This window comes from Corvus hawaiiensis, chromosome 15, assembly GCF_020740725.1.
Source record: "Corvus hawaiiensis isolate bCorHaw1 chromosome 15, bCorHaw1.pri.cur, whole genome shotgun sequence".
Lineage (NCBI taxonomy): Eukaryota > Metazoa > Chordata > Aves > Passeriformes > Corvidae > Corvus > Corvus hawaiiensis.
Genome location: NC_063227.1, coordinates 17,102,075 through 17,128,939, shown reverse-complemented (window position 1 = coordinate 17,128,939; position 26,865 = coordinate 17,102,075). Strand labels below are relative to the sequence as shown.

Here is a 26,865-nt window from a genome sequence, read left to right as displayed (position 1 = left end):
TACCTTAGTAAAAGTTAACAAGAAGATATTCTCAGTTTGTGTAACTTCATTAATAACAGACTGAAAAACACAGCTACATAGCAAATCTCTTACATCAGTGCAGTGACAATTTGTTTCTATGACACACAGATTTCTGATTATTTTGTTCACCAGGAGTAGCAGGCACTGGGCTGTGTCTGAACTGAGCTGTGCAGAAATGGTCTGACAATGAGATAGAGCAGCTCTGGAAAAGGAGAAGACATGGCCATTTAAGGTGACTTTCCCACCTCTCTAGTCACTTCTGCTGTGACCAGAAGTCAGGTTTTGTTGAGGTAAGTGACTTATGAGCTAAAGCCACCCACAAGCACGCTTAGGGTTAACAAAATCCCAGGCATCACTTCAGACCTGGCAGAACTGTAAACAAACCAGTAGGTTTCAAGACTGCTCCCCAACATATTTTTTTCCATGCTGGATTTAAAAGAAGTCTTAAAGAACTTTCATCTTAACTACTGAGTCTTTTACTTAGAAACTGGCTAATCCATTCACCAGAGGGAGCTTAAACTGTAGTAGCACAACTCAAATGAAGTGATCTAACTTCCATAGAAATGTTCCAAAAATTAATGGAACTAGCTTAAAAGCTGTCCCCAGAATTATTCTGCATGAACTTCAGAAAGTTACAGAATTACCTCCTAAAAACATGACACACAGCACCTGCATTACACTTTCTTATCATTTATTGAGAGGTACTTTTTTTTTTAACAAAAAGTTCTACAAAAGACATCACCTTCATTTAAAAAAATGGATACATGTTTCTTCTCAAATACAATACATGCTCCATTTTATAAAGAAAGAAATAAACCTTTATTTTAATTAATAGTACAAATACAGGAATCTGTAGAGTTTCAAACACTGACTAACAAAACACACAAAGTGATTCACATGCACTTTTGCAATTGTGTCAGCCTGAAAGTTGAAAAGTTACACATTAGGAGGAAAAATACTAAGAATGCTGAATCTGGGAACTGGAAGAAATTTAGGAGCACATCACTTAGTTGAATTCTCCACCAACCCTGTCTAGTCTGTCTTGCCATATAATAAAACCTCTGTTAGCCAGAACTTCCTCTCCACAACAGCCCCGTGCTTCAAACAAAGAGCAATTAACGTGTTTAGAGACTTTGCCAAGAGTCAAGAACAGGCCACACCTCAGGTCAAGTGCCAGGGAACACAACAGGTACCCTCTGGGAAGTGATCAAAAGTGCAGCTCTGCATGGCAATCATACCCTTCAAAACACCAGGCAGATCAATATTTAAGTTAGCAACCTGCACACTGAGGTGGCCACAAGTTCACTCAGCAGCTCCTGCTGAAGGAGGACTCCAAACTGTCCAGATTCCTTGCAGAAGTGTTTTATTGCTGAGCACATTGTGTTTCAGGACTTGCCTTGGAAGATACATACAATGTTGAATGTTTTTTCTTCTGTGTTTTCTTCTCTGTTGAGATTTTGTTTTCTTTCTTTTCTTCTGTAGTTTCAAATCCGGATTCAGCTGTTAACCTATAGGCAAAGCAACCATTCTAAATACATATTTAGTTAATATAAACCAGGACTAAAGTAAGAATTTTAGGCAAAATCAATGAGCCAACTGGCATACAAGACCATCCATATACAAAGACAGAGCAAGCAGGGTTTAAGAAGAAAATGAGACAAAACCAAAGCATTTTTGTATCAGTCCTAATGACATTTCATCACTTAAAGGCTCCCCCACACACCTCACCGGCTGAAGTGTTTGGTAAGAAAGGTTACTGAATATGTTAAGTGGCTGAGATCAGCCTCCAAAAACACCAGTGACTGTGTCATGCACAGAAAGGAGATCCAGTCCCCCAAAAGCACAACTCCAAGTGAAAAGTCTGAGCAACATCATACAAAGAGGATGAAATCAAGCTTCTTACTTCTAGACCACCAAAAAAGACTACCTTTAACACAATATGCTCGTTTCAACCTAGCTCTACACTACTGCTGCCTTTAGCTCAGTGCTTGAATATCTTAACTTGGGGGAAGATTCATTTTCAGGCTCTGAATTACATCATTTTTCCACTGACAGGTTTTAATTCTGCTATGAATGTAAATCTGGATAAAACTGTCTCATTGCTGTTAAAAAGATAATTCTGAAATCAAAACATCAGATTGTGCTCATATGCTTAAATCTTGTTTTTAGCTTAATGAACATTCAAACATGCCATTAGAACAATTGATGAATAGTGATATTTTACCCAGCCAAATCACCCACGGCCCATTGACTGCTACACATGATTATTTTCACAAAGAAAGAAATTATGGAAAATTAAGTTCCAAGTTAAACATCACTTTATATAGCAACACAAACTCTACACTTGTTTATCAGCACACGCATTAAAGCAATTCTCTGGTGACCTTGTGGATTTTTAGTGGTCTCAGGAGCCCTCAGTGAGCAACCCACACCATGGACAGCTGCTTTCAGTGATGCTTTTCCAAACACAAATAGCTGCTACTCAGTTGTTAAGAGACTTTTTTTGCAATACAAAAAAAGAGAGGTGCAGCTGAACATGAGGACTACGAAAGGAGCTGTAACAAAAAAGTTTGGGGCAATTTAGCTACAGCTTCAAACTGCTATCAAACTATTGTACATTGCAGGCCATGTGCATGTTATTCCCTATAAGCACTGTCTCAACAGGCTAAAGAAAAACAGGCTCTGCTGTGCACCTCCTCTAGAGCAGGGTTTACTCCACCGTGTGCTTTGCATGAAATCCACACCTGTAACTCTGATGGATGCGCACCTTCTGTCCATGGTCACCTTTGCCATGCGGTTACAGCATGAAGGAATTGTTCAGGGAAGAAAAAAGGGTGTTCTCAGTAGCCATCATGTGGCTTGCACTCCCCCAGCAGCTGCAGTTAGGGATGGAGAGCTTCTGTCCACAAACCTGGCTCCTACGGCAGATCCCCTTCATTCATCCCCTCCTACTTTTCTGCCTTAAACAACCTCTGTCCAAGGCCACCAGAAACACTACTCTAGTGGCCAAAACTGCCAACAAAGACTCCCTATAAACAAGCAGAAAGAACTCAAACCAGAAGACCAAATAAAACCCACATTCACTTAAATTATGTCCCAAAGCAGCACAATTGGATTTATACAAAATATTGCCCATTTACAGTATTAAATAGTTCTGCTAGCATATAATGTAAGAACTCTGGCAATCAAATTCACCCTGTGCCTCTTGGTGAGGCTACAGAAGCCAGGACTGAGGGAAGGAAGCTGAGCCTGGGAAGAAGGGCTGGGGCACTTTTCCTTCTTTCTTTCTCACTGCCCCACTGTCTAACTGGCAAGGAGTTAAACCCAAGTCTGGTTTGCCCACGACCAACTGAACTCTGTCATCTTTATCTCTACCCACAAGCTTTTTCAATCCAATGCTCTCATTTGTCCTATGGAAGAGAGGGAGGAGCAGCTGATGTGCAGCTGGCAGGAGGCTGAGGTTCACCCCTACAGCCCTCAGAGTGCATCCCTTAGAGCACTGTCCTGTTCATCACACACACACGCACAAGAAATGGATCAGAAAGACAATGGTTAAACACTTCCACTTTAAGCAAATGCTTGTGAAACTATGACACGATTCTATCAAGCTTTGACGGTATAGACTCCAAAACTGAGATATAACTGGGGCTTCTTCTACCTGTTTAAAGAAGATGAACTCGTCTCATCAGGTGGAGCTTTACTTTAGGCTGAGAGTCATGCCTAAAACCCCGAAGACTATTATTAGTTATCTTCTGCTGAGCCAAATAGCTGGAGGCAATTGGACAAAGCCCAAGTGAAGTAGATTTGGTAAATGTAATCCAACTAAATAATTTAAGGTAGCAAATAAGCTCTTAGGCACTCAAGCTCTTTAATCAAACTCAAGCAAACAACCACAAATCTAAATGGAAAATAAATTGTGCAGCAAGGGCTAGAATTTACTATTTCAGTTTCAGAAGGGAAGAAAAGCATTTCGATAGAGAAATGTATCTTTTTATTGACCAGTTAGTTGGCCAAACAAGAGATATCAGTGCACACAACCTTTGCATTGCCAGAATTTCAGTAGCCACTGACAATTAATAATCACCACTTGAATATTTAAATCTGTAGTCTCAACACTCATATCATAATCTAATCAGTACCAGCACCTCATTGAGCTACTCCAATGTTGGCTGCAGAGCTCTGGAAGGACACAGAAATGCCCTCACACACAGGTGTCCAGCTGTACCTGGTTAAATCACCTCAGCAGGAAAGTCTCTTCACACAAGGGAGTTTGTCACCTCCACAAGTGCACACAGATCACTTCTGACCACTTCCTCATCACCTCCTGAACTGAGATGACAGACTCCAAACACCACTTTCTAGAAATGAAGTTTGCAGCCCTTTCACAGCTATGGTGGCTGTTTTCTCCCACAGTTCATGGGCCAATATCAGAGCTCCATTAATTATGGAACAAAAACTATTCCAGGCACAAAACCAACCCCCAGGGACCACAACAGCCTTTTCAGCTGGAGCATCACGTTTTAGTTAACACACGGTGAAACACTGACAATTATCCACCATTATTTTTTCCTCCCACCAACTCTCCATTTTCAGATCCACACTCCTGACCAATTTGCCAATATTTTTTGTGCCTAGAGTTCAGCCCCATCCATCACAGAACAGTCCAGAGATTCTTTCAGTGTTTAGAAATCTAACTCCTCAAATATTCAGACTTTAACATGACTTCCTATTTCATAACACATCATAGCAGATCAGGGGTAAGTAAATCCTCAATGTTAACATCACGACTTGGGGTTTTAGTAGTTCATTAACACAATCAGAAACAAACAGCTTTCTGCCTGGATTTGCCTTTTACAGGCTCTTACCATCACTGAAAAAAAGCTTAGCAGCTTATATGGAGTTTTGTGGCAACTTAATTGTGTTGGTGGTGTTTATTTTCCAAGTATTTTTTTATGTTTTGCTCCTTATTTGAAACAACAGCAATGGGTACAAGATTAGAAACCTCCCTCTGAACTGCGGTTTAATCTTCCTCTTCCACTTTTTCTACTCTCTCTGCTTTCCAGCATCAGCTCCATAAATAATTTCCACTCCTCACCCCTTCTGCAGTAGGTTTCCCTCTTCAGTTCACATAAACTATTTCCAACAGCTTCCTCTTAGCAGACATCATATCTCCTTTTCCAAAAGCATTATGAGGAAGTAAGTTAAACTTTTCATAACAGGTTCCATTCTGCCTGTTCCTTTACGTGTAGAGGACATGATCAAAACACAATACCATCATTAAATTATTCCAATCTCTCCTCTCCACTTTCACCCACATCTGACCTTCCTGATCTCCCCTCCTCACTAACAGTCCCTGCACATTTTAACACAGCTGCTAAAACTGCTGTTTCTGCCATATTCTCTCCACAGTTTAAGAAGACTGCAGTGTTTGGATCCTTTAAGTCTGTTAATATGTCCATGCAACCTTGAGTAACTGATCTAAGAGTCACAGCATCAATCCAATTACTCCTGAATGCCATTAACTTTGGCTATTTCTTCTAGCAGATATTAGCAAGTTGCAAGCTCAAAACACCCAGACTAGCCTAGACTTTTTTCTACCCCCAAACACTTGAATACATGTTTACAAAGATTATGAACAGAATACAAAAAGCATTAGTTGAAAAAGTAGAAAATTAAAGTCAGTGTTCTTTTTATCAGGATAAAAAAAGCTGGAGATAACGACTGTTCTCAGTTACTTTACCATCTAGCAAAAATCAACTTCAATTCTCAGTTCAGGGGAAAAACTTCATCTTAATTTAGCAGCTGTGTTTCCACCTATCATGCATCCAGATCATGCATTTCATTTGTCTGACAACACAGATAGCTAATTAATTCTCCATTATCTTGTACAATGAAAGTTAACACAATTCAGGTTAAGAATTACTTAAATAATTTTTAGGCTTTTAGCTAAATCTGGAAGTTGCTGGGGTCTGAAATTAGGTATAAAACTGGAGCACGATTCCAGTTGCCTTTATTACCTTGAGCTGTAACACAGGTGTGTGGCAGTTTTCAAGGGACCAAGAACACAAAGTTTCTGATGCTGGAGCAAACCAAGTGAGCTGTCATGCTACCTGCACACCTTAAATGTCTTCAAGCAATGGGAAAGTTATTTCACAGACTGCTTCAAGAGTCTTTTTTTATTAGTCAGCATTTTAGTCCTTCTAAAAGGTAGTGAGAGATTCAGCGTGGGCAGCCGGAGCTGAGGAATGACACTGCATGCAACACTGAGGAAATAGATAAAGAAGTGGAGAGCACAGTTCATGCAGCGAAAGAAAAGAGATGCAGGTCTGTGCTGATTGCCTTGAGCAGAGACAGAAGCTGACACTGACCTGGGGGCAGCTGGAGCCAAGGAATTGTTTCCACTTCCGCTATTCGAAGTAAAGGCAATGTGATTCTCATCCTGAATTTTAACTCTTTTTCTTTCTCTTTCAGGTTCAACAATGTTTCGTATTGCCTGGAGGGCTGTATGTAGTGGGGATGCTTGGAAAGGCTGTTTTTTTGGAGAAGCATCACTTTGCTCCAAGTTCTCAGTAGTCACCTTTTTCCCTTCCCTATTTGGCAATTGAGTGAGAGCAGTTTCTTTCACTGGAGTATTTCTGCTGTCAAAGTACTCACAGATAGCATTCACTGGAATTTTTTCCCTCTTCTTTTTAATTTTAGGACCTTTAAGTAATTCTAAGGAAAAAAAAGGAATAAAGGAATATACTTTTTGTACAAAAGAGAAGCTGGAGATGACTTGTCCCCCAACTTGTTCATAATAAAAGTAAGAACATTTCACATGACTAAAGAGCTTGGACTAATTCTTAACAGACAATTTATATCCCTTAAAGAACATATCTTCACATAACCTAATAATCCCAACAGAAGTTATCTTGAAAAAGAGACAACATCCTTCTCCTCATCCACTCTGTCTTTTCACCAAGCTTTTAAATTAAATGCCCTAAACTGCAGGCTGCTGAGGTAAGCTTCCACAAATAACATTTTGAAGTTAAATCCTTTGGGCGTGGGGGGGGAAAAAAAAAAAAAAAAAAAATCAACTTACCTATCTGGTTCCCCATTCACAGAATCCCAGAATGGTTTGGGCTGGAAGGGACCTTAAAGCACATCTTGTTCCAAGCCCCCTGCCATGGGCAGGGACACCTTCCACTAGCCCAGGTTGCTCCAAGCCCTGCCCCGCCTGGCCTTGGACACTTCCAGGGATGGAGCAGCCACAGCTTCTCTGGGCACCCTGTGCCAGGGCCTCCCCACCCTCCCAGGGAAGTTTCATCCTAATAACTCATCTAAACCTGCTCTCTCTCTCAGTTTAAATAGAAATCTTCCTCCACAGCCTACAGCTCCCTTGCTTTGCACATACTAGCTATCAGCTGTTTGTTGAGTAGGCCTCTGTCGTCAAAACTTAACCCATATTAACTTGAGCTACTAAACAGATTTCCTCTAAATGCTTTGCACCTCATTACAAAGCTCCTATCAGCTGCCTACACCCAGAGAGCTGAGGCTTCTCAGGACCACAAAGACGCCACTGCTTTTATGGGAAACACCTGAGATTTGTTCCCACCCACTTGAGTATGGGTATCTATCTATGGTCTCTACAGCCTCTCATTTTTAGTGGTAAAACTGCCTTCTTTAGTCTTTTCAAGCCAGTGTTCACATATTCAAGTGAGGTCTAGAGCAAGGTAGAGCTTTTCTACTTCAGCTCAGCAGGTTTTGGAGCAGGTTATTGCAGAAAGGCAGCTATTTAAGCATTAAGCTCTGGAACTAAACCAATGTCTTCCTGTTTAATGTCAGTCCATTTCTAAAGGCTGAAAAAATCAGAACTTTTTATTTTCCCAGGTAGAAAAGAAGTATTTACCTTCAGGTTCATATTTCATTTTTAGCTCATCCAGCATAACCCGCAAGTTCATGTTCTCACTCTGACAAGCTTGCAAATGCCTCTCATTTGTGAAGAGCTTCCTTTCAAATTCCAGGACCCTTTGACTCTCATACAGAGCTTTCATTCTCTGCAGGGATAGTTCATTTTTCAGTGTTTCAGTTTCCTTGCTGCGGTGGGAGGAAAATTATAAAATCAGTCAGACTTGGATTATTTTGGGTTTTTTTCTTTTAGTAAACCAATAGGTGTAAAGACAACTAAGCACTCAACTTCACCTCAACTTTGTATTTATAAATTAGTAGGAAAAATCAAGCTTTTTTGTACTATAAAACATTTCCAAGTGTTATTGTCTCACTCTTTTTAAAACAGAAATGAACATATACAGGCTAAAGATTAAGAATCTTCACACAGTTTCCTTAGAGATTAACTTTCAATTGATTCAAGGTCTCAACTGCCCTGTATCTAGGAGTATTAACAAGATTTCTGGCAGAAAGCAATAATCATAAACAATATTTCTGCTGCTATCTTTTAAAACTTAAATGAAACTACAAAAAAAAACCCTCTCAGTTCTATAATGAAGTCAGGTTGGTTCCACAGCATTAGAAAACCCATCAAGAACAAAACACTTCTGCACATGCAGTCAGTGCATACAAACAGTAACAAAAAAGGGAGGATAAAAACAAGTACCTAGAAAATAACCCTGCTACAACCAACTTCTAGGCCTCAGGCTCTAAGTACTTACTTTGAGTTGTCAAGTTTAATTTGCAGTAAATCTGCATAGTAACCATTTTCAGAATCGCTTCCTTTTGCGCCATTTGCAGGTCTGGACTCTTCCATATTCTCATATAAACTCTGATAAAGAAAGAGTCAGGTTGTCAAGCAGTGACCTTTCAGAAGCACATTAGCTTAGTTCTTAGGAGACATTTTTCATGCATTTTGATGGAGAAGCCTCATCACAGAGGGATTTAAACACAAAAGATAAAGCTCAGCTGTGCCAAGAACTTTCTCATTTGCTACAAATGTCAAATAGCACTGACAGCTCTCTCTCATTCACTGAAAAAATGAAAAAAGTAAGTTAGCTCCAGAAGGTTTGCAAGCAGCACTGCAGAACAGCTTTCTTGCTTTTTACTTGAAAACACAGAGTATTTAGTTAACCCATAGGGAATTTTTTTCAGCATTTAATTCTAGGCTTCAGCAGCTGGACCCCAGAGGAATACAAGCCATGCTAACCAACAGCCAAAATCTCAAAATCAATTCCGTATTTCAGATGAGGAAGTTGGTTTGTAGTAAAGATGTTATAAATGCAGCAACACGTGACACTGGGGTTTTTGTTTGGTGATTTTTTTCTGAACAAGCAGTGCTCAGATTTAATCCTGTCTCAGAGACCTCCCTCAGTAGTCACTGACTACAGATACTTTTGATGGTTATTGGAATCAACCATTCAATTTCCCAACACTACTTATTTACAGCCTAGAAACAGAAATAAGTACAGACCAAGCTTAAACATGACAAAACTGGTAAAACAATCAGGCTTCCTCAATTATTGCTAAAATGGGTTAAGTGTGGTTCATACCACTTGGGTTAAATACAGAATACAGGAAGCTACCCTGGAAAGCATAATCCTACTGCACAAGCTAAAACACTTCAGTTTACACTCCAAAGCTGTGATAAGAAAGGGTCAAACGACTCCAGAAACACACAAGAATCAAGCTACAGTTTTTCACTCTGGAAACACACAAACATCAGTAGCATTACACTGGTGTATATAGGAATCCTCATGTATTTCTCACTTTTCAAAATATTGACAAGATGTTTTCAAGTTGCATAAGAGGACTGAAAAAGCTGCTTTACAAGGATGATTAAACAATTCAGTTTTGCTAGAGAAGAGCATAGTTCAGCTGCAAAGACACATCAAGAAAATAAGTATTGAGGAAATTCAATAGAGCTGAGACACTAAAAAAGGCTAAAGTCTAAATACACACAGTAAAAGTGCCAAATGGCTACACCTTCCAAGAGAAAAATTGGATGTCCCAGCTCTGCGAGCTTTGACCAAGTAACTGAACTTAAATGCTATAAGTAACTATAGAAGATATGAAGGTGCTTCACACAAGAACCCACAAAAATTGCTTCTTCGACACAGGTGTTAGGTGGTGTATAATTTTCTGCTTCTCTGCGCTTGAGGAGTCTAATGTTCTCCAGCTGTAAAATACAACTTGGCTCAAATAAAGATATGAGTCAGCTTTTGGATCCCTTCTCAAACCAGAGTGTGGACTTCAGATACTGGTTTTCATAATTCTTGTTCTCATGTGTTAGCTTCCAATTATAAATTTCTACTTAATTAAAAACCACATACCTTAAATTTTTCTAGCTGCCTCACTTTAGTAAGAAGATCTTCTATTTCACCATTCTTTTGCTCTAACATCGACTGTAAGCGTTCCAGCTGATCAAATTCTGCCTGGGAGCCTTTCAGCTGTAGCAGTGTAGCCATTTGCAGCTGGAAAAAAGGAAAAAACTACTTACAACAAATACTGGGATTAGTGACTAAAAATCCCAGCCTTCTACACAAAACTGTTTAGGTACTCAAGCCTTTTAATTCTAAACCTGAATACAGAAGTGCACTGGATGCTTGAACTCAGTCCTCACCACATAATCTTAGCAATAATCACCATAGACAGCACAAGGCATGAGGACAGCTGAAACCTCACTGAACAGTGCGGTCCCGAGGTGTCACACCCATATCTCTGTATTGGCTAAGGAACACAGAAACACACTGCCAAGGTCACACACAGCATTCCACATTCACACCATTAACACCAAGTCAGCCAGAATCCAGTCACAGTCCAGGCTTATTTGTCTGAGCTAAAATGCATCTTGACAAGTCACTTAGGAGAACCCACAAGTTTAACCCCCCATTTTTTTTTCAGTTCTGATTTTCAGGTATAACACCACCATGTTTGCTTTCTACAATATTAACCCAAGAATTTCAGCTTTTTCTGCTTCTCCAATGGAATATATCCTTTCAAGCAAAAGAACACCCTCTGTCATTACAAAGGAGAAGCTGTAAAAATCTTACATTTAGAGCAATTATTTGTGTTGGTGTTAACATAATATTGAAGTACAAGGGTCTTAATACATTCAGTTGCAGGTGATACATTAGACATTTAAACAACAGGAAATACAATAAATGAAAGACTTCACAAATCTGAGGTATTTTTATCAGTCTGGTCAGTATGGATAAGGTAACAATGGGACACTGGGAGAAATCACAGGAAAATGATCACGTGACAAAATTAAATTACAGACAGAGAGAAAGCGAGAAGAGCATCTACGTGTGGAATCTCCTAGGTCAGGTAAAGGGGATTGATGATTCTGTGCACAAGTTAGAGCTAATGAGAGATTCAATTATCTCCTCATAGCTTCTACAGGATATAAGGGAGGCAAAATCGTAAACTCCACCTCACTGGCTGACTAAATCTATCCTTACAGTTGCCAAGCACAGACACCCAACCTTTTCCCTTAAAAGCCCTCCTGCTGTCAGAATTGCAAATTGCAGCTGATCTACGTAACAGAGAACAGGAACTTAAACTGGGAAGGATGTTCTGGATTGGGAAAACTACACTAGAGGTGATAAAGCTCTCCCAGGAGTGGTATGTACATTCTGTTCAGGAGCCAGATCCTCAGGATTTACCAGCAAATACTACACAGAGAGATTCTTCAACTAAAGCTGCAACAGCAGTTACCTCTCCTGTGGGAAGCAGCTTCGAACTGAGAGATCAGCTGAGCACAGGCTGAGCTTTAAGTGGCAGCATCCCAGTGCAGCACAACACGGAGAGGATGCTAACAGGGATTCTAACAGCAGCTTAAGCAAAACAGCTGTCCTAACAAACTACCTATCTCCATTACTGACATTTGAAAAAGTTTTATGAATATAAACAAGTACAAAAATTCCAAATAAAAGCTTTAACTACTAGTACAGGGATACCAATTTGCCTCCATTTTTTGGCACTTTTAGTATTGGGTGTGTTTCTTACACCCTTCAATCAGGATGACTGACTTACCCCATATTACAAGGGGAAAATTTGCAAAGGAACTGATCCTACCCAATGACTTCCCTCACTCAAATCTTTGCTGTATCAGTAGGGTTTTTTTCTTCTCCTTTAAGACTGTTGTTTGAACTATTTTCAACCTACTCCACAAAATCTAGGTAACACAAACCTTCAGTGCAACTCATGATCATCACCCTTGATGTTTAAGCACTCTCCTCAAACTGCATGACCAAATAGTTGATCAAAATTAAAGGATCCGCTTTAGTGTTGGAAAAATCATGAGACCAACATGAAAACAGTTGCCAGCTCTGCAGCATCCCCTTTACATTATCTTATAAATCAGCTTCTGCTAACTAGGCCTCAACAATATTAACCAACAGGCTCCCATCCTATAGCAGAGTTTAAGAGTTATGATGAAAGTTATGACTTACAGCAAAAACAGCGCAAAGCAAGAAAAAAAAAATATGGACAAAGATAAGAAAGCAACACAAAAGTGGAAAAAACCCAAAAACCTAGAGTGTGACGAGGGTAAAAGCCTGTCCTTTTCTTTATGCTCATCCCTGACAACCACAGTTAATGCACAAATACTTGATTCATGAAGTACAAGAATTAGACAAGGAAAAACAATTATCAAGACAAACTGAATGCTAGTTTGACTGACAAGAGTTGTGTTTTACTTTTATCCATTAAACAACTACAGCCAAAGTAAGCAAACATGGTGCCTTCACTGTAATGTGGACACTTGTACCATAGGAGTCAAACAGCACATCATCATCTCACTTGTTTTTTCTCCCATTTCCCTCCCCCCAGACTACTGTATCATATTTTAAAGGTAACAAATCCCCTGGCCTGAGCATTAGCACAGTGCCTTATCAGACCCAAGGACACCCTGGAGTATTACAGGAATCACCATACCTTCATTCTTTGCAATTGTTCTCTACTGAATGCATGCTGTTTTTGTAGGGACTGATATTTTACTTTCACACTGATCAGCTGTCGTTCCATTTCTGCCCTACGGTCCTCCACCTACAGAACATTGTGAACAATTACTACTGTGAAATTACAACACTTACTGTCACTTGGAGGATGAGTTTGATAAGGACATGTTGCTTGGCAATTGGTGTTCAGTCTGCAAATAGTGCTTTTCCAGCAACAGTACTTGAAAATGCAGGCTACTGTCATTCCCCCGTGATTGAAGTGAGTAGACAGTGCTACTGAAGCCCAATCAGTGAAATGCAACAGATTTTTCTTTTGATATCAAAATAAAGTAACATTTCATGCTTCAGTGTTGCTGTACAATAGTTTTGCCCACTGGCAACAGAACAAACAGTTTAAAAAAATATGAATTGTTTCCCAACTTCACCCATCCCCTGGATGCTGTCATGAAACATAATGCTCCCTATGCATTTAACAGCAGCTGAATTCTTACTGAAAAGCTAATTCCAAAACCCTCCCAAAAGCTCAAACATCCAGGTATCTTCAGGAATTTTTTAAGACAGTTTTTATCAGCATCTGTTAATATTTCACATAGTGTCTTCTATATTAAAGAAGGATTTATCAGCTGAACAAAACTACTTAGAGTCAAGAGCTATAGACAGAACCATCATGAACCCTTGGTCACAACTTTTGACTTGATAGTCAGAAAACTTAAAGTAATTCCATTAAGTTTACTAACTCCTTCAGAGAGAGCATGAAATGGTTGTCCACATGTCAGATCAACACTGAAGTCATATTTGAGGACTAGAGATACATGCTGGCCAGATCAAGTACAGATACTCTCATATTTTCAATACAACATAAGAAAGAAAACTGAAAATACTTCTTCTGGCCTGTGGACATTCTCAGGCATCCGTGGCATAGTTGTACCTCAGCAAAGAGAGAATTGCCTTTGCTTGTAGGGTCCAAAGATTGTTGCACTGCGTGATCCAGCTGAACCCGAAGCTCCTGATTAGCCTCCTGAGCTTTCTAGATTAAAGCAAAGAGGATATTGGTCATTTAAGCATCTGATGTACTGCATACATGATAATCAGATAGCTTTAACTCTTTCTAATTTCCTACACTTTAGCAGCGATTATATTGTTCAGAACTATTTAACTGTACAGACAGTTCTAGTAACTAAGAGACAAATTCATTTAATTTCACTAAAACACTTAATATTCCACTTGTTCTTCAGGACAAGAGCACAAGTAAAAGACTTTAGGAGTAAGCTTTGATGTTTGTCAACCAGATTTACGGTATTCAGATCGCTCTCCTTGCACTAGTCACAAATGCTCTACTCCCCAGCACAAGATTCTCCAAGGTATTCAGTAGAAACTGGAAATAAAAATGAGAATTCCTCCAGTGATCTTTGAGAAGGTCCCTAAGAGGCAGAACAGTGCCATGCAAAGGCTCTCCTTTCACCACTCACACAAAACAGTGCCAATAGAGAGCTTTTACTACCAGGCAACACCAAACATGACCAACCCTTGTCCTTCTCCTTCCCCTCCCTTTCACAACTCCTCCAAACTCCTACACTTCACCAAAAAGCTGGCAACACAACTTGTGCAGTTTGGGGATTATCTACCACTGTCAAATAAAATTAGGAGAATACCTCTAAAGCATTACAGTAAAAAATAACTTCTTTTTCCCTCTCTTCTTTTTCCCCCTGCAGCCGCTCCAGCTGGTTACGTAAGTTACTGTTCACAAGCTCTAACTGTTCTTTACTGCACTGCAGCTCATTCAGCTTTTCTTCATCATTGGCCTAAACAAACAAAAAACAAGTATGAAATCAAAAGTTATTTAAAACAATTGGAAGACAAGCAGGCCCAAGTAAACCAAACACATTTACTAGAAGCAGTTAGTTTTAATACAATGTGTTATCTTGAAGAGAAAATGGTATTAAAGTTTAGCTATTAAGGCTGCTGTATTTTGCTGTGCACATTGTCTGAACAAAAGTCAATCCTAACATGGCACTACAGACAACACACCTAAAAATGAAATGAGCAAAACAGCAGAATTTCATTTTCAACTAGGCTACACTGCAAATGATTCAGTGCTACTCACACACCTTCTCACTCTGGAGTTCAGTGAGCTCTATCTGAAGGTTGAGCATTTCTGAAGACATGGTCTCATGTACACGCTCAGACATCATGTGCAGTTCTTCTGATTTGGCAGCAATTATTTCTTTCTGATGGTCCACTTTGTGTCTCAGTTGTTTCTCTGAGAGTCGGGTTTCATCAAGTTCTGCTTTCAGGTTCTCCAACTTAAAAACAGTTGACAACTAAGTAGTATCATTTCATGGTAAATTCTTGAAAAGCACAATACTTCTGACTGCTCCAATTACAGAAAATGTCTTGGAAACACAAAAGTAACTTTTAAAAAGCATTGAAATTTAACGTAATTCATACGTAACTACACAGATGTTTTTTAAAAACCAGCCAAACAAGCTACTACACATTGTAACTACTTATTATTTATTTTGGTACTTAGGAGTGCAATTATGAGTTCTACATATAGCATCTAAAAGGGTATTAATAACCTTTCAGCTATATATTAGTCACCAAACCTTGTTTTTAAGGTCACTGATTTCTTGTCCATAGGCTCTGTCAAGCTGTTCTTTCTGTTTATCCAGTTGCACATTTTGCTGTTGCTTAAGGGAATCACACTCAAAATTCAAGCTTTCCAACATTCGATTCTTGAGTTCAATTTCTCTCTGAAGAGTGTACTTCTCTTGCTCAAATTTCTGGAAGAAATAACACACTAATAAATCTAGATGTAATTGTACATTGTTCCCTAAGCATTTATGAAAAAGCACAGAACCAAGATGCTTCTAGCTCATTTAGTCTTTTGTTGGGAGTGCCAATTAGAGAGTTGTAATACCCATGAGTTTTTTTAAAAAAAAGAATAACTGCTCTAAAATGTTATGATTTATAAATGTTATGATTATAATTTGATTATGCAATAGTCTTTTCTTCATGGAAACTCTGTATTTCTTTACACTCAACATGAAGGGTGTGGGCATCTTTTCTGCAAGTATTACAAATTTAGCCGGAGTTTATATGCCCTTTCTACCACTACAGAACCCAATTACATTAAAAATTACTACAGTCCATCAAGCAGAACAGCTGAGTTCAATAGTTTTTTTTAAGACCGCTAAATTGGCTGTTATAATAAATCCCACCAACCCTTCCAGACTGAAGAATCATTTTTTTAAACAGCTTCCATCTATGCTTGATTGCATGCTTCCTAATTACCAAGGGCAGGTTCATTTTACTCTTCCATTCAGCCAGCAGCAATTAAGGAAAAGAAAAAGTCTTGAAAGGAAAAAGTAATAGGGAAACCAAATTAATCTAAATGCGCAGATTTTTTTTCCTTTTCAAAATAACGTAAGTCTTGAGACACAAACCAGAATTAAATAAAAAACTAAAAGCTGTCAGGTATCAAAGTGACCTCTGTGGCCTAGACACAGCCTATCAAGGACAGGCTTAGCTCTCAAATACCCAGGGCAGGAGCTTTAACACCAAGATGAAGTCTGCGCACAGGACATGTTTGGGAGTGCCCTGCTTGGCCAGAGCCAAGAACAACAAAATCCTGGCAACAGCTTGCCTGCACACTCGTACAGAAGAGCACACAGAGCTTTCTGAAAGGCTTTTGTGCCTGCTGGTAGAACTCACACTTTTGTTCACAGTAACTGCTTTGGCTCTCAAGACTGCAAAGAGGAGAGCCAGAGAGATTCAAAAGCTCTAAAGAATCTGTTGGGTAAGCACAGCTCCCACGAGATGTTATTCTACTGTATGAAGGCACACAATTCCTCCCCTCCACCCCTGGAATCCAAGTTACCAGATAGGCTCAGAAGTTGGCTCCAGCCTCTCACACAGGATCACAGTCTGAGGGAGCAGCTTGACAGCTCAAGTAACTGCCCTCTCTGCTGCTCAGCAGGAAAGGATGATCCTGCCCTGGCTTCCTTATCACTTGTGCCTTCAGCTGCCTCTCACACAAAGCTTACTAATGGTGAACTGATCAGAATAAAAAATTCTGTCCATTAAGAATAGCAGGGTGCTGCAACCCTCCAGCTGCTACAGAATCAATGTTTTAGCACTATCCCAGGAGAAGGGATGGATGCACAACCAGAAACAGACTAAATGAAGATAAATAATTTATCTGAAACATGGGCTGCCTGAATACAAACATGAAAATGAAAGCCTCTATGAAAAGTGGAAGAGATTTTCCCAACTGAAATTTTCTCAAACAACTACTAAGAAGAAAACTGGTTGACTAAATAATACCTCTGTAATTCAGCACTATACTACTCCTTTGTCTGAGCTGTGAAGAAATATGCTAATAAGTTCAGAACCCCTGGGTATTAGGAAAATTTGAAAACTTCACTAGAGAAGAAATCAATTTTACAAACTTGCTTCTAGCATTCTTCTCACAGCTTTTAAGTGATATAAAGCTGACTGGGAGAGCATACACAAACAAATTGCTAAACAGAGGCAAAACATATGCTCTGAAGCAAATTTACTTTAGCATTTAGTATTCATTTTACATTAAAAGCAATTAGTCCTACACGATACTGAACACCTGATGCATAATTAGCTATGAAACCCTGTCCCAGTTACACACACTTGTGCTCAAGCCAAGAAAAAAGCCCTCTCTACAACTACTTAGAGGTTTATTAAAATTAATCTAGGTGCTAGAAGGCATTTAAAACACCTGTGCCTTTCAGAAAATAACTGAAATAAAACGAAGTTCTAGTTTTGAACTTTGAGAAGAAAAGGCATCGTCACCTCAGTTTTCTCAGTCAATTCACGGCGTATTTGATCCAGCTGATTTTGAACCTCACTTTGGGACTCCAGTAAATGCAAACCATATTGCGCTGCCTTTCTTCGCTCATTCTCTGCTTCCTTCAGTTGCTGTTTAAGACTTAAAATGGTCTCTGTCTCCATTTCTCTTCCTTTTTTATTCAACACTGCAAACACAAAATTATTGAAAAAATATATTGCAGTAAATTACAGTAGTTACGTGAAAGAAGTTACTGGACTTCCTATCTTAACCAGGATAGAGTGATCTATTTTTGCATTAATACAAGACACAAAAAAAGCTCACAAACAGACCTGTGAACAGTAAAATAACAGCTGTTTCTTCATAAACTTGGTTACTGCCTTATTCTTAGTTATGTCTAACATGCAGCAAAAGCACTCCTGTGTGCCCAGCCTGGTTTCTTTGTACTCCACAACCAGAGTTAATCTAGGACAGAGCTCTCCTGCCAAGTACAAGAGACAACAATAAAATAACCTTAGGAAAACACTGCTATGCACATGGCTGACACTATCTTCTTTCTATTATAAACCAAGCCCCACCAAGTACAGCATTTCTTGTGTACACAAATAACACTTAAGACTGGCGTAGGCAGCTGCATTAGCAGGACAGTGTACTCCTAATAACATTATGTGGGATAGAGAAACAGATAAACAGTAGTTGAAGTGAAGAGTCAAAAATAGAAGCTCTGTAAAAATATACGGAGTTTAACACAGAGCTTTGCATTTATTAAAGTGGTTAATGGAGTCTTTCAAAATTCAGTTGCTGCAGGCCACCTATTTGTAAATAATCATCCCCTTGTCACATTTCAAAATATTCATCCTTTTCTAACAGGTGAATTTTGCAAAAAAGGTTAGTCAAAGTAAATCCAACAAACCAAATATTAAAAAAAAATTTTAAAAAATCAGCTCAAATTAACACCATAAGCTTGCATGACTGCTTGTTCCCAAATCTACTAAATCAGACCACTGCAAAAAAATCCTATTAAGATACAAAATGCTAAGCAACTCAGGCTTCTGAACAACATATGCCAAGAGTTTTCTCAGAAAGTAGGAAATAACAGTAAGCCACAAACACACCAAAAAAATACTGTTGATTTTTTAAAGTCAGGGTTCATAACTTTTATATAATTTCAGAATTAAAGTAATTCTGTATTGAAGACCTAACTCTTGCTTTTTGTTCTCACAGAAGCAATTCATTTGTTGCCATTTCTTACTGGCACATACATCATTCTTATGAATGTTGTAATACCCACCTTTCACATTTTTTTACTATCTTTTATCCAACATTAATGACTACTAGTGGAGTTACCCAGCTTCTGCTAATAGAAAAGGATTTAATTAACATGCAAAAGTACATCGTGCCAATACTGTGCCAATTCCTTTCCAAGGCACAAGACAGAAATTATCACATTCTGGTTTTTGCATTTTCTCTTCACTTGTTGCTATCCAGGTTCAACACATCCAAAGAGACTTTATCCAGCCAGGCTTTGAAACTTCAGTTTTCACCTCTAACCACTGCAATGCCTGAAATACTAGCTTTGCATCTATACTAAAATAAGCCAGTGAAACACAGGAATTCTGCACACCAGTAACTAAGAATCATCAATATTATACTAGTGCAAGGACAGAGACACCATGTACAATTTAATAATTAAGCGTTTACTGTAAGGTGTAGCAATATAAGCACATAGGCAACAACTTCTGGCACGCACTTCCATTAGTAAAGAGGATGAATGAATCATTGCTCACCTACATAAACACAATTTTAAAGACAGCTTTATTTTCTGATCAGACAATAGTATAGAGGCAACATAGCCATTTGCCAGCTCCTAGTTTATTAAATTAAATGAATACCATGTTTAACTCACCTTCAGAAGCCCATTGAAGTATTTCTTGACCTTATTCTTGCACTCCACCTTTAAAAGAAAAAAAAGCAACAGTCGTCTAGTCTGGATGAGTCTAAGCTGCCATCACAGCACAGTCCTTCAGAGCAGTCCCTTTTCAGAACAGGCTTAACCCTGCTGGCTGTGTCATGAACATGCAGATCACAAGCTAAACCCCCACATAAATGCAAATCTTATTCAAATCTCAGTAAGGCTACTGTCAGCTTAGAAACAGTCAGATCAGGCAATGCTGCCAAAGGATGGATACTCTGCAACTGGCCTCCGGAGCAGGTAAACAGGCTACAGCCAGGGTCATCTTCTGGTAATTTTTGAGGGGGATTTTTTGGGATTTTGTCCAACTCTCCCCTACTTCTTCAATCTCTTTTGCATTTCTCTTCCAGTTTCTCATGCAAGAACTTTGAGCTCTTAATAAAGGATTTACTAGACAATATGAAAAAAGATCTTAAGGGGTTTTTCTTAATTTTATACTTGAAGTATGGAGGAAAGGAGAAATAATTTTCAAAAATTTTCCTATTCCCACATTCCTCCCGACTATTAGGGAAAACAGCAATTATGCCTTTTGGAGCACAGCCAACTTCAATTTTTCACTGTCAACTCTGGATGAATCAGACAAGTCCAGGTAGTTTTGTTTATGAAGCTGTACACTGAAATAATTGCAAGCAATTTAATATTATACATGGGGCTAAATAAATTGCTCTGAAAATAATGTTTTAAGATCAACTGAATAGGCAGCAAGGTGAGTAGGCAGGAGGGGGAAATAATAGAAATCAGTCTTTATTGATTCTACTCAATCACAAGAGTTACTCACTTTTAGCTAAATACCTTCAAACATTTTTTGACAGATTCTATACTGAGAGCTGCAGACATTTACTATTCAACTACTCAAGTAATCCTTAATAAAAGTAATGGGGTAGGAGATAAAAGGCACTCTCCTGGCAGGCAAACTTTCTTCTCCCACTCTAACACAGTTCTGATTAAACTTCCATTCCCCAGGGCCACATGTAACAGCTGTCTGTGTTCTGATCCTGTCAGAAGCACCTGTGCAGTTTTCTGATCAGGAACACAATTACCAGGGTAGTTTCTCTCCCTTAGCCCAGGTATTCCCCCCGACAATTCCAGCCAGTTACTTACACGAGTCCATATCTTCGCCTACCACGTTGCACTCTCAGACTGAAAGATTTTCGGAGCTGATCACTTTCCACAAACAGGGTTGGTCAGTACTACAGAGAACACACAAATATCACACTACAGCTTCATCGTTCAGCCACCACAGAACCCGAGCAGGATCTGCCATGCCATCGCTGTCCCCTCCTTCCGGGCCCGACCCGCTGCAGACCGGGCCGGTGACCGGGCCTAAGCCCCCACACCCGCTACAGCCCAAACGGGCCCCGAGGGCGGCGGGGACGGGCTCTCCCCGCTCCACCGGGGGCCATGGGGCGACAAGAGGCCCCACCCACCACAGGGAACAGGAGCCGGCACCGGCAGCGCCACAGCAGTGGCGGCGGCTCCACAGAGAGCAAACCCCGCTCGCCGCCGCTCTCTCCCACCCGCTCACCCGCCGCCCTCTCGCCGCACCGGCCGTCCCAGGCTCCCGCCGTTCAAACTCGGCTCCCCGGCACCGCCCAAGTCTCGCGAGACCCGCCCCGCCCTCTGCCGCCCCGCCTCCGGCGCAGGGCGGGCCCCGTGAGGGCGGCCATGAGGGCGGTTCGTGCCCGTCGCTGCCGGAGCGCTCACGGTCGCCGTGTGTCACTGCTGCCGCAGGCTCGTGGCCGACTCGTTCGTTGGTATTAAATGCCACAGTGCTGTCCCGACCGCGGCCGCCAATTCGCACACCGAGGAGAGCGATTTCTGTGTTTTATTCCAGTTTGCGGAAAGTAGGGAGCTGGGTGGTAGGGAGCTGCGAAAGGCTGGCTCAGCGATCAGCAAAACTTCACGCTACTTACACATTTTAGCAAAGGCATCAGCATTCATTGGCTACAAATTCCGTAATTTGTCTATTCATGAGCACTCAAACCGCTGTTTGCTGTTCCAGCTCTCCGTTCTCGTGCTGATCCGCCAGCTCCTCCTCCGTGCAGTGTCGCACAGGAGAGGTTTGGGGTTGGCAGTGGAGCACTGCAAGGGGCTGCTCCATCTGCCCCAGTGTCTGCTCTGTCCCACTGCCCGCTTCCCTCCGCAAGGAAATCCCACTGCAAGGGGCTGCTCCATCGCTCCATCTGCCCCAGTGTCTGCTCTGTCCCACTGCCCGCTTCCCTCCGCAAGGAAATCCCACTGCAAGGGGCTGCTCCATCGCTCCATCTGCCCCAGTGTCTGCTCTGTCCCACTGCCCGCTTCCCTCCGCAAGGAAATCCCACTGCAAGGGGCTGCTCCATGGCTCCATCTGCCCCAGTGTCTGCTCTGTCCCACTGCCCGCTTCCCTCCGCAAGGAAATCCCACTGCAAGGGGCTGCTCCATCGCTCCATCTGCCCCAGTGTCTGCTCTGTCCCACTGCCCGCTTCCCTCCGCAAGGAAATCCCACTGCAAGGGGCTGCTCCATGGCTCCATCTGCCCCAGTGTCTGCTCTATCCCACTGCCCGCTTCCCTCTGCAAGGAAATCCCACTGCAAGGGGCTGCTCCATCGCTCCATCTGCCCCAGTGTCTGCTCTGTCCCACTGCCCGCTTCCCTCCGCAAGGAAATCCCCCTCAGCAGGGTAGCCGAGGCTGCCTGTCCCTGAGGAAATGTCACCTCCTGCTTACTCTGCCTTTCCTTAATTTCTGTGCAGCTTTACCGTCCAAGCTACACAGCAAGTTAAGTGCTAGTAGCACAGTCGTCAATAACCTTCTGTTTTTCTCCCTAGCTTGCTCTAGTTTCTACTCATCCTCACTTCCGTATCAGGGAGGAATCCCAAGGAGGGATTTTAGACGGCTAAATTGTCCATTATTCACAGATTTCCTAAGCCTGTGAAGATCTGAGTGATATTCACAAAGAGCAAAGTCCATCAGCAGGAGTGTTTCACCATGGCTGTTTGGGAATCCAAGCACAGGTGTCTGCGTACTTTTTTTCCCTCCCCCCCTAAAGAAAACCTTAGTAATTTTTAACTTTTAAACAGTGGTTAAATTTTTAATCTGTTCTGCAAGATTCATATATTTTTGTACTTATTATTCTACTTGATGTGACATCCCTAACCAAAGCCACTGCGTGGAAACGTGATAGCAAATTCTCCCTTTAGAGAAACATGCTTCAAGTAATGCATGGTTAAATTCAAGCAACAGGCTGTAAGTAGATGCAGGGATAACAATCCTATTTGGAGCAACTGGGATGGAAATAGATGTCTTAAGAAAAAAGGGGCATGGAAAATAAGCACATAGTTTAAAATTTGACAGAGGGAGCCAATAAAACACTACTGCTATCACAATGATGCTACTTCTACTCTTCTATCAAAATGGGAGTCTAGCTTCTGTCAACAGAAATGGGATTTAAAATTAAATACAGAATGGTCTAGACAGACAAGAATACCAAGTTGATTAAAACAGGGACAGGAAACGAGACAATCCTGTTCTAATCCTGATTCTGCTGCATTCACTATGTGATTAATCACTCCAAATACCCACAGCTAAAGCCCCCTGTTTTAAAATAAGGATAACAGTGACTTAATTAAGAAATCCATATAACTCCCCTGACAGTGAGTGAGTACATCTTGAAAAAAATAACCAACATTGTAAGAGCTGAGTATTAACATGGTTACTCCACCCTCACAGCCTGCTAAATTATAAAAGAGTTAAAATAGCTGCTGCTTCCCCCTCTTTGATTCCACAGTCATCTATGATAGCTGATGTTCAGTACATGAAATAATTTAGCAAACTCCATAATATTTTCCTCAGCTTAGAATTTCCATTTATGGCTTAAAGCAGAGTTAGGAGCTTGGATGCAAAGTAACAAATTCATTATTTAAAAATTCCTTTATTTTCAGACCTGTTCTCTTCCCTTTGCTGAACCAGCAATCATTAGGACAGTTTCACAACCGTATCTACAACTTGTGAATAGAAAATACAGGCATGGGTTGCTAACAAGCTGTTAGCAATTTGTTAGGTGGAGTGACCATCTTGCCAGAATGCTGCAGGATCATTTCCTGGTGTTACAATATCTGATTCTGATATATACCAGGATTCCTTAGTTTTGAAGCCGGATTTCACTTTAAGAGGCTGTAAGAAGAACATAGAATGACAAGGTCATTATATCCATTGATTGTGGTAAATACGGCTTTATGGAAACAAATACTTTTTTCCCACTTATCTATGAGAAGACTGTCACTTTTCATGTTTCTTTTCAGCTTAGGTTACACTTAGTCCTTAGCTTGCTACTGTAACCATAAATTTACTGTTAGGTACTTTTCTCCTGCTTCCGAACTCAACAACAACAACCATTGCCCTACAGAGATTCTACAAATCCAGTAGCTACTGAAGCATAAAGGTTTCGTGAGTGTGTAGTTTGTATACTTTTGTTTATTGACATTTTGTATCAGCAAACTTAATTAAATCTGTGCACTGCTGACCCTGTATAAAATGGAAATCCATGTTTTGTGAGTCTTATCTTCCAGCAGGCAAGAGTTCCACATAAATAAGGGATTAATTGCAGCAAGTAAGTGTGTTGGTGGTTTTTTTTTTCCTCTGAGGAGGAGGATTGTTGCTTTTATCTGCATAAAAACCAATGAGTTATAAAAGCCCTCTTGGTCTTTCCCTGCTAATTGCTCAGGGTAACATATGAGCTGACAAATGTTTTACTAACTGGGCCTGAGATGCCAAATGCTACATGGAGCAAGTGAGTTTCAGCAGTCTGTCGAGAAGTGCTGATTACTACCCGTCACTTTGGCACAACTGACCCAGGGTTCACCATAAAAAAACTTACTGGAGCATTAGATTGTGGTTGGTTTGTTTGTTTGTTTGTGGTTTTTTGCATGTTCTTGCTCTTTATTATTTAAGAACACTCAGAGCTGCACAACTTAAAGCCGTGTTATTTTATTTGCTAGTGCGACTCATAAAAGCCCAGGTTCAACTCTGTCCAGATTTTTCAGCAGGTAAATATGAAAATGTTCTGCTTTTTTGAGATGGGACACTCTCACCTTCTGTTAAACAGAATCCAGAATATTAATGTGTTTTAATTTATTATCATGAGTACTAAGAGCTGTAATACCAATACCTGAGTTATTCTGTGAGGAGCTCGAGTAGCTCAGTAATTACAGCAACAGATTGAGGGCCAGGAACTATTTCTAATCCTCTCTAAACTATTAGACACTGACCTCATCCAAATCACTCCATCTCACTATTTCAGTCGTCTTAGCAAAACACGACTTTACTTAGCATTTTTCTGACCTTAAATAGCCTTCTGTGGCCACATGTGATCGCTGCAAAATCTATCAAGTAGGTGTGAGAGTCTCTTTCAAATACAAACTCTCAGGTTTGTAACTCCCTTATGAAACCTTGCCATTACTTTTATTTAGATTGGTCACATTTTTTACTGCTTGCTTGAATGGAACAGGAGCCTCACGATGAGCTTCCTGGATTTATGTAACCCAGGAGTCCAGTTATGAAAATATACTTCCTTCAGTATACAATATATTCTTAAAGGGTAAAATTTGATGCATCTTTCGTATTTTCCAAATATCCATGGTTAAAGTCAAAATTGCAAGATGTTGCTAAAAACAACAAAATAACAATGCAAGTTTTATGACAACCTCAGGGAACTGATTTTTTTTGTTGTTGTTGGTTTATGCCTGCTAACTCAAGGGATCAGTCAATCCCAGAACAAGGTTGCCAAATCCACATGTAATAGAACCCGGAGTGTATGATGACTCAGAGTTATTTTAACTTTTCTTTCTTTTAGCAGTATCTTAAAAAGCCAATTGAACTTCACACCCAGCATAAATGCAGATACCCAATATTGCCACGCCGTAATTTAATGGTGCCTCAGAACCCCCTCTGCTTTTTTCCTTACATTTTTTTACTTAGTTGACACAAGTTTATATTCAATTTATTGCACTGATCTATAGCTAATTCAGTGTTTAAATGCCGCTATCCTATTTGGTAACAGCATCAAGTAAGTACTTAAAAGCCACATTTTGTGACATAAAAGTATGCATATAGACACCATCATCAACACTTTTAATTGCATAACCATGAACTAACCCAAACAATTACAATGCTATAAAACTCATTATAAATTATTGCAGTTTGTGTGCGGGTTTTTTATATGCTCGCTAATAGCAGAGCTTCTCTAAAGCAGTCATTTAAACACCCGCTGTACCCTTCGCCGCAGGTTTTTATTCCCGACTTTAATTCCCTGGGAACGCCGAGGCGGTGCCGGGGCTGCCGCGGGGCTCCAGCCCCACCTGGCGGCCGTCCCGCGCCATTGCGGCTCCCGGTCTCGCTTCCCGTGCCCGTCCCGAGAGCCGAACACGAGTAACAGCCATCAAATATCGACGGGAAAAATATCCAGTGAACTAATATAGCTTCCTATTGAGCAAAGTTATGTTCCAAATTAATTGTCGTGACTGCACTTTTTTTTACTCCCGCTAAACAGCTGGACAGAGGGATTGTCTTTAATTTTAATTGAATTAAATTTCAAACAGATCATCAGCTATATTCTGGACGATAACTTTAGCACTGTCTCTGTGAATTTCTAATCAAATTGAGTAAAAAGTTTAACCAGCTTTCCCAGCTGGAGGTCATTAGCTATTTCACATCAATAGCTGTCACCTGGAGCTCGTTTCAGGCCTGCTATAAAAGAGCCTGACGTCCCCTAAAAATCTGCCAGGTTAGGTGTATTGCATGGGTGACTATGAAGTGTAAGATAATTTTTTTGGTTTTTTGATCTCTCTTTTCTTAAAATATATAGTGTTCATTTGTGTGAAATATGTTAAGCTACAGACATTTTCTCATTTTAGCTTTTCTTAAGCAGCATTTTAAAATGTGGGATGGTATGACTGTATTGAAGTTCGTGTAAACCTCTATTCCATTAGTATCTATTGAGTAATTTTGAAAATGCTAATTAGTGCTTATGTATCTCTGATGCTTACAACAATAAAGAAGAATTCAAAGCTGAAAAGAAAAATAAAACCGTAAGTTAAAAGAGCTGTAATTCACTGCAAAAATATTTAATGTCTCTAAAAGTATGTTTTACTTTTGAGATCAGGTTTTACTAGAAAATGGTGTTATGA

General features: G+C 40.3%; 1 protein-coding gene across 3 annotated transcripts; it reads right to left on the bottom strand.

Annotated features, from left to right (window-relative positions):
- Positions 1 to 695: 695 nt before the first annotated feature.
- SPDL1 (spindle apparatus coiled-coil protein 1) lies at positions 696 to 21,318 on the bottom strand. Of its 3 annotated transcripts, none has more exons than XR_007206959.1 (14): positions 21,251 to 21,318; positions 20,807 to 20,895; positions 19,640 to 19,687; positions 17,739 to 17,920; positions 15,518 to 15,694; positions 15,020 to 15,214; positions 14,564 to 14,713; positions 13,840 to 13,938; positions 12,889 to 12,999; positions 10,281 to 10,421; positions 8,670 to 8,779; positions 7,910 to 8,097; positions 6,039 to 6,735; positions 1,491 to 1,529 (listed from the first exon to the last, which is right to left on the bottom strand). XR_007206959.1 is itself a non-coding variant. In XM_048319953.1 (13 exons), the coding sequence occupies exons 3-13, from the start codon at positions 17,895 to 17,897 to the stop codon at positions 1,385 to 1,387; spliced, it is 1,821 nt and encodes a 606-aa protein (XP_048175910.1). In that variant the 5' UTR covers positions 17,898 to 17,920; positions 19,640 to 19,687; positions 20,807 to 21,221; the 3' UTR covers positions 696 to 1,384. The 3 variants fall into 3 exon arrangements, 1 of the variants encoding a protein (XP_048175910.1); XR_007206960.1 differs by having other exon boundaries at positions 21,231 to 21,311; XM_048319953.1 differs by lacking the exon at positions 21,251 to 21,318 and having other exon boundaries at positions 696 to 1,529; positions 6,390 to 6,735; positions 20,807 to 21,221.
- Between the last annotated feature and the right edge of the window lie 5,547 nt (positions 21,319 to 26,865).

Coding starts and splice junctions, on each gene's coding strand:
- SPDL1 (XM_048319953.1), bottom strand. CDS start 17,897: ATGGAGACAGAGACCATTTTAAGTCTTAAACAGCAACTGAAGGAAGCA. Junction 14,714..15,019: donor CTGAACTCCAGAGTGAGAAG/GTGTGTGAGTAG, acceptor TTGTTTGTTTAG/GCCAATGATGAAGAAAAGCT. Junction 6,736..7,909: donor AATGAAATATGAACCTGAAG/GTAAATACTTCT, acceptor TTTTTTCCTTAG/AATTACTTAAAGGTCCTAAA.